We start from the raw sequence: 15,528 nt of genomic DNA on the forward strand, positions 1-15,528 counted from the left end.
AGGTTTTGGATGACACGCTAAGCTAAACTTTGGCTTAGCTCAGTGCAAGCAGTAAGAAGGACCAGGGAAGAGCAAAACAGGTGTGAGCTCCTCTTAGGAAGTCCACAGGTTTACATGATACCAATAAGCCAAGGATTGGCTTATCATACAGTAGGGCCCTGCTTACCGGCACTTCGCTTACCGGCGTTCCGCTAATTCGGTGGCTTTCATTCCCGATTTTAAAGCCAATTTTGTGGCATTTTCGCAACATTTTTGTGCAACGTGCCCCATTATACTCAGTGGGGTTCCACTTTACAGCAATTTCCGCTTTACGGCGGGGGTCCAGAACAGAACCTGCCGTATAAGCGGGGCCCACCTGTATTGTGCAAATCAGGTCATTGTCTGTTTCCAGTCACATGTGGTAATGATATTGAAGTCACCCACAAAAATAAACTGTTATTCTTTCAAGCAAATAATATCCAACATTTACTTCCAGTTTCTGCCATTTTCACACAAACAGCATGTGTTGCATTTTTGGTGTTCAATATGTTGTCTGTACCACTATCTTCACTTAAACAGAGGTGTTTTGTTCCAGGGGCATCACTAAGCAGGTGTGGGGGGTGCAGACCGCACCAGGGGGACACCGAGAGGGGGGTGACACCCAGAGCTGCCCCTACCTTAATCTCCAGACTCTCAGCTTCAATTTTAAAAAAAACTAAGTTTCTAGGTCGTCTGGTTCCTGAGATATACACCAAAACGTCAGCCCCCCCGCAACTGTTTAATCTGTTTTTTAACCGATCTGTATAGCAGCTTTTAGCCAGAACTTGGAAAAGTTACTTTTTTAAACTACAGCTCCCACCAGCCCTAGCCAGCATGGCCACTGGATTGGGCTGATGGGAGTTACAGTTCAAAAAATAACTTTTCCAGGCTCTGGCCTCTAATCCCGCCCTTTCAGGATTGTAGCCAATAAGGGGAGCCAGGCTTGTGATTTGTTGACCCAGGCAGTGCTTAGGCTTCATTACAACAATGGTGGTTTTGAGGTCTTCAGTTTGAGTAAGTAAGAATATGGGTTAAAGGTTTTTTTCTCTTGTGTGTAACACGCAGTCAGACCCTGTGCTGTTGGAGAGGGCAGTGTTTTGAAAACCAGTTATAAAACTGTTTGATTTTTACATTTCATTTTGTCACTAGAGTGGCCAGATCCAAAATAAAGGGCAGGGTTATGTCACCTTTAAAAGTTGTGTAAAAGAAGGAATTTCAGCAGGTGTAGCTTCAAGCCAGAGCAGCAGGAGGGAAAGAAGACCAGCCGCCTGAACTGAGAGACTGTGCTTGTTATTTGCTTGCTACCTCTTTGTGGCATCTTCTTCTTCTTGAGTAGACTTACTGAACTGGTCAGAGGGCTTCTGTTGGAGGGAACTACAAGTGAAACAGCAGGGCCATTGTTGGAGGCAGGGCTGTAAGAGAGACACAAGGGGAGGGGGCATGCTGTTGGCTATTAGGGCCTGTACATGACACTGGGGCAATGAGACAGACTGGGGATGCTGTTGGTGTACTGCCCACCCTAACTGAGCAGGCAGAGATGGTCTCAAGCTTGAGAACCCCATTACATTTGTTCTGAGGGACTTCAGTATCCACACTGAAGCTGCGTTGGAATTTCATGGCCTGCATCCATGGGGCTGCCTGCCTGGGGCCAAAGTGTAAGGAAGGGCATACCTTTGTTTTGGTCTTTGCCTCAGTGTGTGAACAGGGCAATCTGGACATTGAGGGGGGCTTAACTCACCCCATTGTTACTGTCAGACCACTCTCTGGTAAAGCTTGGACTTATAGTACTAGTCGCCTTCGGTAGAATTGGGGGACCTATTAAGATGGTCTGCCCTTGGATACTTATGGAATCCAAAACCAAAGCCAGTGGTGATCCTGTTGAGGTCTTTGTGTCACTATGGAATGCAGATGGGGGTGGGCGCTTGACATGATTGCTCCCAATTGTCCTGTCCTGCACTGTAGAGCCCAGATTGCTTCCTGGTTTTCTGCAGTATACCAGGACAACGTAAAGTAAAGTGCAAGTGGTGTAAGATTCAAAGTGAAGCCAACTGGACATGTGCTAGAGCGCATAATTGCACCTACTGCATGGCAGTGAAGGCTGCAGAGAAGCTTGTTTTGCTGCTTCCATCACAGCCTTGAGTAGCCATCCAGCATTGCTTTTCCGAGTGGTGCGGTGATTATTCTCATATACCCCAGCAAATTGAATGCTTGCACTCTTGAGTCATGCTGTGACAAATTTTAAAACACTTTGAAGATAAAACCTATGCCAACTTGAATTGATACTATTGATACAGTATCAGATGGATGTCCAATGGAGTCTTACCTAGTTTTATGGGATCTGTTTCAGGTTTTGAGGCTTGAGGGCACGGACAAGATGTTTGTTGTAATCCAGTCGTGCACATGTTATGCCTGTGCTAAAAGCACTGCACTGGCTGCCTATTAGCTATTGAACCATTTTAAAAGTTTTGCTGCTGATGTATGAACCCCTAAAGAACTCGGGACTTGGATACCTAGAAGAGCACCTTATACAGATCTGCTAGGACATAAAGGTCATCAGAAGAGGCCTTGTTAGGGTCATCCCACTTTATGATGTGTTGCTTGTTGATGACCTAGAAACAAGCCTTCTCTGTAGTGGCACTCATGCTTTGGAATGCTCTTTCCCCCACTCCTATAGGGGAGGCATCCACAGTAGAGTGCTTCTGAAAAAGTGTGAAAAACACACTGGATTGCTCAGGCTTTCCCCAGCTGGGTCACTGGCCCATTTTAGATACTGTGCATATCCCTGGCATTTGTTTGTTCTTTGCTGTTGATATTTTAATATTATATATATTTCAGTACTTCTTTGATTTTATATGTTTTTAACATGTTAATGTTGGATTTTATTCTGTATGCCACTTTGGGATCCTGGATGGGAAGTGGTCTACAAATGATATTAAGTAAAGGTACAGGAGGTCTGTCCTCTTTTTCATCTTTATCTCCCTCATTGTTATTGCTTGTTTTTTATCCTCAATATTCAAGGCAGTTTTAAATGGACATACATTCAGACAAATTAAGGTGCAATCCAACTTGTATTTATGCCAGGCTGAGGGAACTAGGATATACCTACACCAGCAGAAGCCCCTCACCCCAGCTGAGGTAGACCCTGCCAGCTTTGTATAAGCATGGTCCCTCATTGGCACCAAACAGGCACTGTCCTTTAGCCACTGCCTTGGGCTTCTGCAGCTACATATCCTCTTGCTAGGCCACACCTCTGAGAGCTGCAGGTGGAAACAATTCTGCCTGAAAACAGACTGACAAGCAGGTAGGCCGATAAAAACAGGTAAGTACTCGCAGGGTGCAGCACATGGTTGCTAGGCACTGCCTTGGGCTTCTGCAACTTAATCGTCTCTTTCAGGGCTATACTTCTGAGAGCGGCAAGTGGGCCATTATGGGACAGCGCTGCAGGAAAGAACATGAAAAAACAAATGAACTCCAAGCTTAGCTCCAGACATCAGTACATCTTAAGAAGTTCATGATTGAGGCTCTCTGAGGTGCTCTGACCCCAGAAAAACTGACGATTGCTTCTTGCTTGCTGGTTGGACAACAAAAGAACATATGAAGAGCCCTGCTGGATCAGGGCAAAGGCCCATCTAATTCAGCATCTTGTTCTCATAATGGCCAACCAGATGCCTGTGGAAGCTAGGGTTGCCAGGTCCATGGCCTGAGACTGATCCTGTGTCTTTAGGAGAAAAGAAGGTTAGCCAAGTGCAGGTGATCTTGCAACTCTGTAATGGGAAAAACCACAAGGTGGAATTCTCCCTCCCCCCTCCACAACTTTTAAAGATACAGAAGACCTCTTGGAGGCCGGGCCTGGCAACCAAGAGGTCGTCTGTATCTTTAAAAGTTGTGGAGGGGAGAGGCAGACCACCTTGTGGTTTTTCCCATTACAGAGTTGCAAGAACACCTGCACTTGGCTGACCTTCTCTTCTCCTAAAGCAGCCTTTCCCAACTAGTGGGCCACCAGATGTTGTTCGACTGCAATTCCCATCTTTCCTGACCATTGGCAATGCTGGCTGTGGCTGATGGGAGTTGTGGTTCAACAACATCTGGCGGCCCACTAGTTGGGAAAGGCTGTCCTAAAGATACAGGATCAGTCTCAGGCCATAGACCTGGCAACCCTAGTGGAAGCCCACAAGCAGGACCTGGCTGCAGTAACCCTCTCCCCCTACTTGTGATTCCCAGCAACTGGTGTTCAGAGGCATACTGCCTCTGATACTGGAAGTAGTAAATAGTCATCAGGACTAGTAGCTGTTGACAGCCTTATCCTACATGAATTTGTCCAATCCTCTTTTAAAGCCACCAAAGTTGATGGCCATAACTACATCTGTGGGCAAATTCCATAGTTTAACTGTGCACTGAAGAGGAAGTCACCACTTTTGTCAGGATACTTCAAAAACAAGGAGTAGAAGTGACCACACAGAGACACACACCTCCAAGTTCTTCACTGTCAATTGCTGCCCAGTTTTCCAAGTCAACTTTGACAAGCATTTTCAGAGTCCCAACTCAGCTTAACAAGGCAATAGATCTTCCCAGGGCCACATAATAAGAATATGGGTTAAACTTTTTTGTCTCTTGTGTGTAGCACGCAGTCAGACCCTGGGCTGTTGGAGAGGGCAGTGCTTTGAAAACCTTTCCAATAGGAAAGCTTTAATCCGATACTTGCTTTTCTGGGAGTAAAGGAATGCTGATCCCATGTACCTGGAGTAAACCCCATTGAATTCATTAGGACTTACTTTTGAGTAGACATGGTTAGGCTTGTGCTGTAAACTAATGGGACTTCTGAGTAAACATAACAAAGAATTGTGTTTGTGTTAAAATGAACATAATTTTGATGTAGCTCTTAAATGTTTTTACTTTGAATTCTAATGTTTTATTACCGAATTTTCACTTTAACCACATGAAACTATGTATAAATGTAAATACATTTTGGCTGTGTGTATGATATTGTAATTTAAAGGTGTAATTTTAATTTTGCTAGTTGTTTATGTCACTATTATTGCCATTACATTCAGTGATATACGGGAATTACGATTTACGAGTAACATTAGTACAAAAAACATTACTAAGGATTCTGTATGGTCTGGTACAGGAGGAGGTCCATGGGGGTGACACCATGAGTTACCGCACTGGGTGACACCAACCCTAGTGACGCCACTGTGTTGTTCAGTGGCATAAGGTGACTTTTACATAACCACAACAGAGATGCTTTTGTAGTGGTAGCAGTATATGTTTTAAGAATTCCAGATATTAATAATAGAAGTTATCAGCCAAAGACATTAAAATATTAATATAATCTGAAATCTTACACAAATTATTATATTTTAGAAATCTACTGTTATAATCTCAAGAAGAAAGGGCATCATTAATAATTATTTTTCAGGAAACCAGATTGCCAAATCTAAAGTAAGAAAACAAAGGCATAAGCCAAGAGATTAAATGCAAGTCAAGAACCCAAGCCCACAAGGTAAAGTAATGTCCACTTACAATAGTAGAACCTGCACTGAAGTGAAATGTTTGGCAATAGATTTCTACTAGCATAAGTGATTTTTGGAAGTGTTGCACTCATACCACAAATTTAAATGAAACATGGCAACCTATATAGCAAAATTACAGTGCAAATGCTGATGAAACCCAATAAAACATGCCATTTTTAGGATTTTTTCATGGTCCCATGACTGTGATACTCTCTCTCCCTTCATTCCGTTCCTTTTCTGTGATGCCTTTGGGTTTGTTAATCCAGGAGGCTACAATCCTAACCACAGTTACTTAGGGGTAAGACCCAATGAATTCAACAGAACTTACTTCTGAGTAGATATGTTTAGGATTGCAATGTTAGTACCATCCCACTAAAACTAAGCCTAAGAAAGAATGAATATTCTTTCCCTTTCTCTATAACCTCTCACTTTTGTCAAATTTTACCCTGTAAATGTTACAGGGCACTTTGGTATTCTTTAAAGTGCCATGAACATTGATATCAATATATTAATAAAAATAAAAATGAATATTGAGAGGCTTTTTAAATATGAAACTTTATTCTAGAATGGTTGTTCAAATGCTATTACTGGTCCCGATTCATTTCTAGACATGGACAACTCATGACACATAATAACTAATCCTGTACAGAAGGTTCAGCTGAGAGACAGCAAGTTTCATGGATGAGTGAGGATTTGGACTTGGTCTGTTTGATCCTAGTTCAATACTCTAAACCAGGAGTAGCCAACGCAATGCCCTCCAGATGTTGTGGACTACATTCCCATCAGCCACAGGCATATAAACTAATGGTCAAACATTATGACAGCTGTAGTCCATAACATCTGGAGGGCACCACATTGTCTACCCCTGCTCTAACCACTACACTAAACTGACCCTCACACATATCATCCAAGTCAATCCAATTCAGATAAGCACTGTCTTGCAGATGTGGAACATGTATATCAGCTATATGGCGGTGAACGACCAGGAGAGAGACCTCAGGGTTGTAGTGGACAGCACGATGAAAATGTCGACCCAGTGTGCGGCAGCTGTGAAAAAGGCAAATTCCATGCTAGCGATAATTAGGAAAGGTATTGAAAATAAAACAGCCGATATCATAATGCCGTTGTATAAATCTATGGTGCGGCCGCATTTGGAATACTGTGTACAGTTCTGGTCGCCTCATCTCAAAAAGGATATTATAGAGTTGGAAAAGGTTCAGAAGAGGGCAACCAGAATGATCAAGGGGGTGGAGCGACTCCCTTACGAGGAAAGGTTGCAGCATTTGGGGCTTTTTAGTTTAGAGAAAAGGCGGGTCACAGGAGACATGATAGAAGTGTATAAAATTATGCATGGCATTGAGAAAGTGGATAGAGAAAAGTTCTTCTCCCTCTCTCATAATACTAGAACTCGTGGACATTCAAAGAAGCTGAATGTTGGAAGATTCAGGACAGACAAAAGGAAGTACTTCTTTACTCAGCGCATAGTTAAACTATGGAATTTGCTCCCACAAGATGCAGTAATGGCCACCAGCTTGGACGGCTTTAAAAGAAGATTAGACAAATTCATGGAGGACAGGGCTATCAATGGCTACTAGCCGTGATGGCTGTGCTGTGCCACCCTAGTCAGAGGCAGCATGCTTCTGAAAACCAGTTGCCGGAAGCCTCAGGAGGGGAGAGTGTTCTTGCACTCGGGTCCTGCTTGCGGGCTTCCCCCAGGCACCTGGTTGGCCACTGTGAGAACAGGATGCTGGACTAGATGGGCCACTGGCCTGATCCAGCAGGCTCTTCTTATGTTCTTATGTTCTTATGTATGCAGGTCTCCCTTGCTGGACTAGAGCAATTGATATGAAAACATGACACAAATTTTCTAAAATGTACTTTGCCAATGTTCCCATCCTTAATCCCATATTAAGTACTTGCCTCCTTGTTCTAAATGACATTCTCAAAAATACACTTAAACTTTATCACCATGATCTTTTCTTTACATTTTCTTAAGATTTGGCACATTTTGTGGTTTATGAAGCACAGTTGATGTGTAATGAACCATGTTCATTGATACACTAAAAGCTTATTTCAAGGAGATCAAACTTTTTTTCCACAGCTGAAAACATCACAAAATTCTAAAATAGTTGCTGTCAGGCTAATTCTCATGTAATGATATGCAGGTTACAGAGTCTGGATATATTACTAGATTGAAATATTTAACACAGGAATATATTTATAATACAAAGACTAGAAATCCATGCAAAAGAACTTGCAATTTTTTCTATAAATACTGCTGCAGATTCACTGATCAACTAACAAGAAAAGATATATAAAATAAGATACAATTACGATTTGTTAGACCACTGAAAGAAATGAAACTAAAGCAAGGGAATGATCCAGGAACCTCTCTCTTCAATGCCATGAGTACCACATAATTTTTGAATCTACTGCACTCAAGCTGAATTTTACTCTTCTGACACATACATAGTTAATTTAAACTGGGCAATAGTTGGTCCTCAGCCATGGAACCAACATCCTATGGAAGATATTCAGCTCTCTTTCAAAAAACAGCACCATAAGTATTTATTTTAGAATGTCAAAATATCACAAACAATAAAGTTAAATGAAGAACTTGTAAACATTTTTTATAAAATCATAATTTATAAATATCTTAAACAGGAGATTAAAATGTATCTCTCTTTTGGGAATTTTATAGCTGGAGAAGGCCTGCCAAACATAAGAAGGCTATCCAAAAGAGAATTATCTGAGATAACTTCCTCCTGCTGGAAGGAAGGGCGGGATACAAATTGAATAAATAATAATAATAATAATAATAATAATAATAATAATAATAATAATAATAATAATACTAATAATAATAATAATAATAATAACTAGTAGCATGACACTCCAGGCAACCAGGCAATATGACCAAACAGAAATGATTCTACAAATTATACCTGCAGCTTAAGTGAATGCAATGATATTAATTATAAGGCACTAATGAAGTAAGGAACAACAAGTAGAGTGTGAACCCAAAGGGCAGCACAGACAGAAATATGACTAATTCATTTTCTTTGGGCACTCCAATTTCGGGGTGCAACAACCGTTTCAAAACAACAGTGGTTAAGAAAACTGAAGATTGTATGATAAAGCCATAGTTCATTCCTGTGCAGAAACTCAGGCGCTAAGTTACTTTAACAGCGTTTTTAGGACTGGCCATGCCTCCTTCTTAAAAGTACTTTCTCCTGTACACTTTCCTTCCGAAACTCCCCCTCAAGCTTCTGTTCGTCAGGTACTACATGATGCAAATAGCACTTCTGGAGGCAAATAGCAGCTTTAAAGGGAGAGAACCCAGCACAGTGAAAGGGTTAAAAACACATTCCATCATGCCACAGTGCATCTTAAGAAATGGTTATAGACAGTCCTAAAGATTTTTTTAAAATAAATAAACATGTTATTTGAAAGATTCTACTAGTGTACTAGGTAATATAGACTCCTTTTTTTAATGTCCCAATGTCATTTCCCATCAAACAGGTCTGGCAGTTTTTTCAAAGACTATAGAAACCCTGTCACATCTATTTAACCAGACAGAGCAGTGAGACAGAAAATGAGTGAACATACAACAAGCTCTGTTATACCACTATCCATCTCCAGCTTTAACAGCCATGGTATTTAAGAACAAATGAAGTATAGCTGGATCATCTCCTTTTCCTTTTCTCAGAGCACTTTAAATTACCACTATCATTCCAGACAAATGTACAATATAAGCCTATAGATGTTTATTCAGAAGTAAATTCCATTGCAGCTTTGAGCATTTTAAAATCCCAATGATTTCAACTGGAGAGTCAAACATGTTTTTAGATTTCTCCCACCGAAATTAAAAAAAAAACTTTTAACTTTGGCTGGGATATAACCTATTTATCTGACCAGGAAATGTAAAAACACATAACATATTTTTCTTCTAAATATTTATTATTATTTAATAATAATAATAATAATAATAATAATAATAATAATAATAATAATAATAATAAACTTTAATTTATAGGCCGCCTATCTAGCCAATGGCCACTCTAGGCGGCTTACAATAAAACATGATAAAATACAATAAACAATAAACAATATAGCCAGTACAGTATAATACAAAAATTACAGTATTTAGTAGATTGTTTTTACAGTTCTAGGACTAGTTCACCTTGGAAGTCTCAAAGGTCGTAAAGGCCTGATGGAATAGCCAAGTTTTCAGACCCCGGCGAAATATATCTAGGGAAGGGGCATGTCGAAGATCCATTGGGAGGGAGTTCCAGATTGTGGGGGCCGCCACAGAAAAAGCCCTCTCTTTTTATTTATTAAATTTATACTCCACCCTGCTTCCCAAATAAGCTCCCAGGGCCCACATAATAATTTCTCCCCAGGTTCAAAGCTTTTAAACATGATTTGAAGTAACTGATCCAAAACAAGGCATTATTTCACTTTTCCTGTTCGTTCCATTCTGCAAAATCATCAGCACAGTTATAAATTTCCATGATGTTCCAAAGGAAGAAAAATAAATGAATACCTGCAAAACTTTTTCAATCTAAAAGTAAAACAGTATGAAATCAGTTTTGCTGCTCCACTGCCTTGAAACTGATTTATATATTGTTATATATACGCACAAATAACTGCTCACACAAGCACACCACTCACGTGAGCAGCCTAACAATGGAGCTGAGATCTCACACAGGATCCCACCTGCCAAGTGCATGAACCTGTCCATTTTGTTCAACAAATAGCAAACCATTCTTTGTGCTTTCCAAACTAGAGCAGTGATTAAGGAATTCTGAATAAAACACAGAGTGGAACTACACATAGAGGAATAACTACAAAGTGGAGAGTGGATTTCTGTTTTCCATTCACTGTCTTTTCTCTCCAACACCCACTGCCACTCCCCCCCTCCGCACTTGCCTATGTTTGTTTATTTGCAGAAGAATTGCAAAGGGCAGAATGGAGGATTACAGAGGAAAAGCAGTAGTTGGGAAAGAGTTAGCATCCATACTCCCACACTCCAGCCATAACTCTCCTGTAAATGCCACCTTGGCATGTATGGTAACAAATGCAGGATTAGAAATTCTATATTTGCCTCTGAACTTGTGGTTCCACCTTGAGAACCAGTTTACTTGTTACAAGGCTCTTGGAACAAAATTCACAACTGTTTAGGTGAGCAGCTATTTGTGCATGACATTTAACACAGTAATCATCCTGCAGTCTGGCATTTTTCAGTCACTTCTTTAGTCTGGGAAACAAAAAGAATGGCTGGGTCTTATGGAATAGGGACTCATCCTCCTACAAATAGCACTATTCCAAATTGCCATTGTCATGAAGGTAAAGTAGAGTGAGCTGAAAGAACCTCCCAAACATTTATATTAGTTTGCCCCATTATTATGTTACACTTTTTGGTTTTCCCTAGTTTCTATTTGGAGGTTTTCCCATCTAAAAACATGTAGTAACTTCCTGCCTGATCTAATCATTTCCTATATTTTTGTACAGTAGTGTGACAGACAATTTCTCTTGGTAACAGTCAGAATATGAAGGTAAAATAAGGCATCACAGATTTTCCCCATCTTGTATTCAGAGCAGAGATAACTGTGCACCAGAGAAAGATTAATATACAAAAGTGGTTCCAGTTTTCAGTGAAATGAATAGAATCAAATCAGGAGCTTTTAACAGCAAGACATTCAGAATTATTCCCTTTATGTCCTTGGTCTTTTGGGAAAGTTCAGCTATTAATACACAGATATTCTCACAGCTAAGATTACTACTAGAGAATTTGGGAAGCTTGAAATAATTCTCCCAAAGCTAGGATTTTACTTGTAGCATTTAAGAAAGGTATAGACTTGCTAAATGTCATTAGACCTCTTTGACCTCCAGACTTAATGGTGGAGTAACAAATCTGAACTGTCTGAACATGCCATATGCAGCAAAACAAACTGGTATCTTGACAAGTAGACAACAGTGGTTTTACTGTCTGGATAAATAATTGACAAAAGTCCTGACTTGATCAACTGCCCAGCTAAAAATTCACAAACACCTACCTGCCTAAAAATCTGACAGCGGTCTCCAGTAACTTTAAAAGGTTTTAATTTTGTACAAATTTGGTGGCTCAGAGTTGGATTTAGATGTGACTGAGCCAAAAGTAAGCACTTTTTAGTCTCCTTGGTTTTGACAGAAGAGAGCTAAGCATGTGCTTAACACTGACATTCAAACTAATGGACTTTAAAGTGCTTAACTTTGACTGGATCATGCCTGTTGACAATTAGACATGTTTTTACAGCCCTGATTTGACATTCAGGCATTCCAGAACCATAATAAATTGGGGCACATTAAAATAAGTAGCATAAAATGAAATAATGTTTCTGCTCTGATAGCCTTATATGTCGAGAGAAAGGAAGGCATTATCTCTTACAGATGTCTCATATCAAAAGCGAAGGTAAACAGAAGACTTCATCAGGCAAAAGAGAAAGGGTGCACGGTCATTAGTGCAAATATTTGTTACGTTCAACCCAAAGCATATTTCCTCATAAGTTCCATTAATTTCAATGGTACTTCCTTCATATATCAGTCTTACACCATTCTTTGGGAATGACTGACATGGGCTCCAAATGCTTATGGAAACGTTGATGGTACTGGAATGCTCCAGGGAGCAACACAACAAACACTGGCTACAGAACTTTGGCTTCAGGGCTAGTGTCTTTAGCCAACTGGCAGATTTTTAATACAAGATTTTAACTGGCTTCTTAGTAAAAGGCTTGGTAACCAAGATTTTAATAATAACTTTCTGGACTTTTAGCAAAAGCAAATAACCTACTGGAACACACTCAGAATTCACATACTCTGGTCAGTCTGTTGGGATGTTTAAGCCTTTAGCAAAAATACAGATCTAAAATATGCGCCTGGACGTTAAAAGGGAGTGCCTAATTTTAAAATGAGTCTCAGAAGGGCAAAAGGCAAAATGCACATATACCTTACAGGATTAGTTCATGTGGAACAGATTCCAAAGGCAAGACTCTGCTTGAGACTTGGTCAAATTACATTGTCTGAAGGTATTGCACAAGTCCCCTGCTATGGCAATTTTTTTAAAGGGGGAAAGAAATTGGCTTCAGAACAACTTGTGTTTAGAAAGTTGCCAAGCCCTTTTTCAGATAAAGGCTACTTGGATGGCCCTATAGTAGCTTGGGTTATTTTTTTTAAAAAAAATCTTGCTGTAAAACCTACAGAAAAGAAAAGAGAATTCATTGCCTTGCTCAGTAGATCAGGGTAGTCACAGCCCATCCGAAGTTAAGCAGTTTATATTTCAGTGGGCATGATTTATGTCCTTAACTCTGACTGAAAACAATGACATTTAAAAGTGCATAGCTTTATTAGCTTGATTATATTACTGTAGCCTACATGCTGATCCCACAGCAGGGGCCCTGCAAAGTAAAAACTAACTGCACATATATTTGGAATGTGAAGTTCAATGAACTCCAGGTGCATGCAATGAGTTCAAAATCATGTGGTATAAGTAAATGGGACTAAATAGAAAGTCTCCCAGGTCATTTAGCTGGACCAACTTTAGTTCCATGTCCACTCCTACAACTTTAGCAAACTGCAAAGTACACTTCCTCACTGTATAATTCTGGTTGTTAAACTGTCAGGCTCAAAACAGCATCTGTAGAAGAAACATTTGAAAAACCCAAATGTTTTGTGGTACCATGAAGGCTATAGGTATGATCCAGTCAACGTTTTTAAGATCCACTGGTGTCCAAGGGAGAATGCACTTAAATCCCTCCCTTGAACTCAGTGGGATGTGCAACCTATTCCTTTCCATGTTTACTCAAGTTCTACCAGTTTCAAAATGTTGAAGACTGATATCCTATGCACACATTAGGAGGGCCCCAATGAACACAATAAACTGTCAGGCCGCAATCCTGGGAGTGAGCCCACGGAGTTCGACTGAACATGGCTGTTATCTCAAGTAACTGTGCCTAGGACTGCAGCCTTACAGTCTGCAGAAAAGTCTCAGAGTTAGAAGTCTCCGAGTTCAAGAGGGCTTACTCCCAATAAAATCTGCATCCGGCTGACATTGGCTGGATTGTGTCTTATTAAGTGTATTCTTCTGGTTATTACATTGCAAATGAGATCAATTACATGAGAAAATGCCCTGAATTTGATAGAAAAATGGGGTGCAGTTGAGAGTGACTAAGTGCAGTGGATTAAACAAAACCAAAGAGGATGAGCACTGTGACCCTCCCACGGAAGGCATCCCTCTATTTGGACCTGCATCCAAAAAAAAAACTCCACCCAAGCCTAACAGTTGTGCTTGGCTTGGCTAGCTGTTCCCCCGAGGAGATCAGAGCTACTGCTACCGTACCTGTGCACGGCCGGTTCACCTGTTGCCTGGCCGCCGCCATCCAAAAAGGGCGCGGGTTCTTCCTTGACTTCGCGCAGCACCAGCGTCTTCTCCTGTTCGCGGGTAAACTCCCCCAACGCGCCCCCGCCGGGCCCCTCCTCCAGGGATTCAACGTAGAACACCGTGCGAGGGGCCGGTTGGTGGCGTTGCTGCTCGGCCAGTCCATGGAGCCTAGTGGCGGGCAGCAAAGTCCCGTTGAGGGGCGACGAGGAGGCAGCACAAGGCGACGAAGAGGACGAAGAGGAGGAAGAAGAGGAGGCTTTCTTCCAGAAGGCGCCGCTACCTCTCTCCTGGTTCTTCAGCAGGCGGCTTTGGCTCGGCCCCCAGTGCTCGAAGCTGCTGTCCTGCTGCAAAAAGCCGCTCGCCGGGGCCGCCGGGTGGCTGAACAGTTTCCAGCGGAGGCGCAAAATGTGTTTCACGTCAAAGTCCTTCCTGCCCGAGTTCGACATGTTGCTGATGCTGCCGCCGCCGCGGAGCAGGAGGCGCGCGGCGCAGGCAAACGGCACAAGCAAGGCTAGAGCGAGGAGCCGCTCGCTCGCTGCTTCTGTGAGCGCGCGAGCGGAAGAACGGCTCCACGGTGCTTCCCTCGCCTCCAGGTGGAGGAAAGCTCGGGGGGGGGAGACAGGGGGGGGTTAAAAAAAGAACGAAAGAAAAGACACGCGGGGGCTAAAGATAGACGGGAAAAGGAGGACGCGAAGTCGTTGGCGAAGAAATAAATGAGGAGAGCTGACGGAAGGTGCCTCCTGCGCAGCGCGAGAAGAGAAGGAACGAGAGGGGCTCCCGCCAAAGACTAGCTGGGAAAAGCGCACGCTGCTCTCATTCACGGGGAGAGGGAGAGAGAGATTCCTCTTCTCTCCCCCCCCATCCCTCCATCCCTCCCAAGCTTCGGCAGCAGCTCCAGTAGGAAGCAGGTGGCTTCCTCAGCAGCCTTCTCCACCTGCTGGCGCTGAAGTGTGTGAAAAGAGCCTGGAGTTATTAGTTCCCCTCAGAAAGCCTCCGCTGCGCCTCGCTTTAAGGGGTGGAGGATAGCAGCGTGTAAAGTTGCATAGCCTTCCAGGGACTGCTTTTATTGGCAGGGTGTATTGTATCTCTTTCTCCCTCACACACACGCAGCTGTCAAGGTCCTCGCTGAACCATTTTCTCTCTGCCTGCTGCATCTTCAGTGCCTCCCTCTCCAGCCCTGTCAATAAATGATGCAGATGTTCAGAGAAGCCTTGGGCTGGAGGAGATGCCAGATGACCCTAATTTTAATGGTTGCACTTTCTATGAAAGAGATTGTTGTTTTTATCACAGGATATCACAGCTCCTAGAGTGTATCAGATGTTCCATATTTTAGGACACTCCTGTTCCCAAAATCTGCACACTATGTCTGCTGTAGACCCTGCTTTTGTTAAGTTTGTTTGGACAAGTAGAGATACAACCAAGTTTCATCTTCCCCTGAGCTTATACGGAAAATCTCAAAGCATGCTCAGGGTAAGATGCAATTCCCACATTGTGCCTTCCTCTTCAGGAGTTCTTTTGAAATGATTTTCCAAGATGGCCACAATCTATGTTTTGGAGGGAGTATTTTCCTCAGACTAG

The 15,528-nt window shown here is 42.0% G+C and overlaps 1 protein-coding gene across 1 annotated transcript in view; it reads right to left on the reverse strand.

The window, feature by feature from the left end:
• KLHL1 (kelch like family member 1) overlaps nucleotides 1–14,966 on the reverse strand; it is a 283,389-nt gene extending 268,423 nt beyond the window's left edge. The window contains exon 1 of the mRNA XM_061629343.1: nucleotides 13,909–14,966. Within this exon, the coding sequence (XP_061485327.1) occupies nucleotides 13,909–14,396 (488 nt within the window). The 5' untranslated portion in view covers nucleotides 14,397–14,966. The remainder of the gene's footprint in view (nucleotides 1–13,908) is intronic.
• Between the last annotated feature and the right edge of the window lie 562 nt (nucleotides 14,967–15,528).

This window comes from Rhineura floridana, chromosome 5 (genome assembly GCF_030035675.1).
Source record: "Rhineura floridana isolate rRhiFlo1 chromosome 5, rRhiFlo1.hap2, whole genome shotgun sequence".
Taxonomy (NCBI): domain Eukaryota; kingdom Metazoa; phylum Chordata; class Lepidosauria; order Squamata; family Rhineuridae; genus Rhineura; species Rhineura floridana.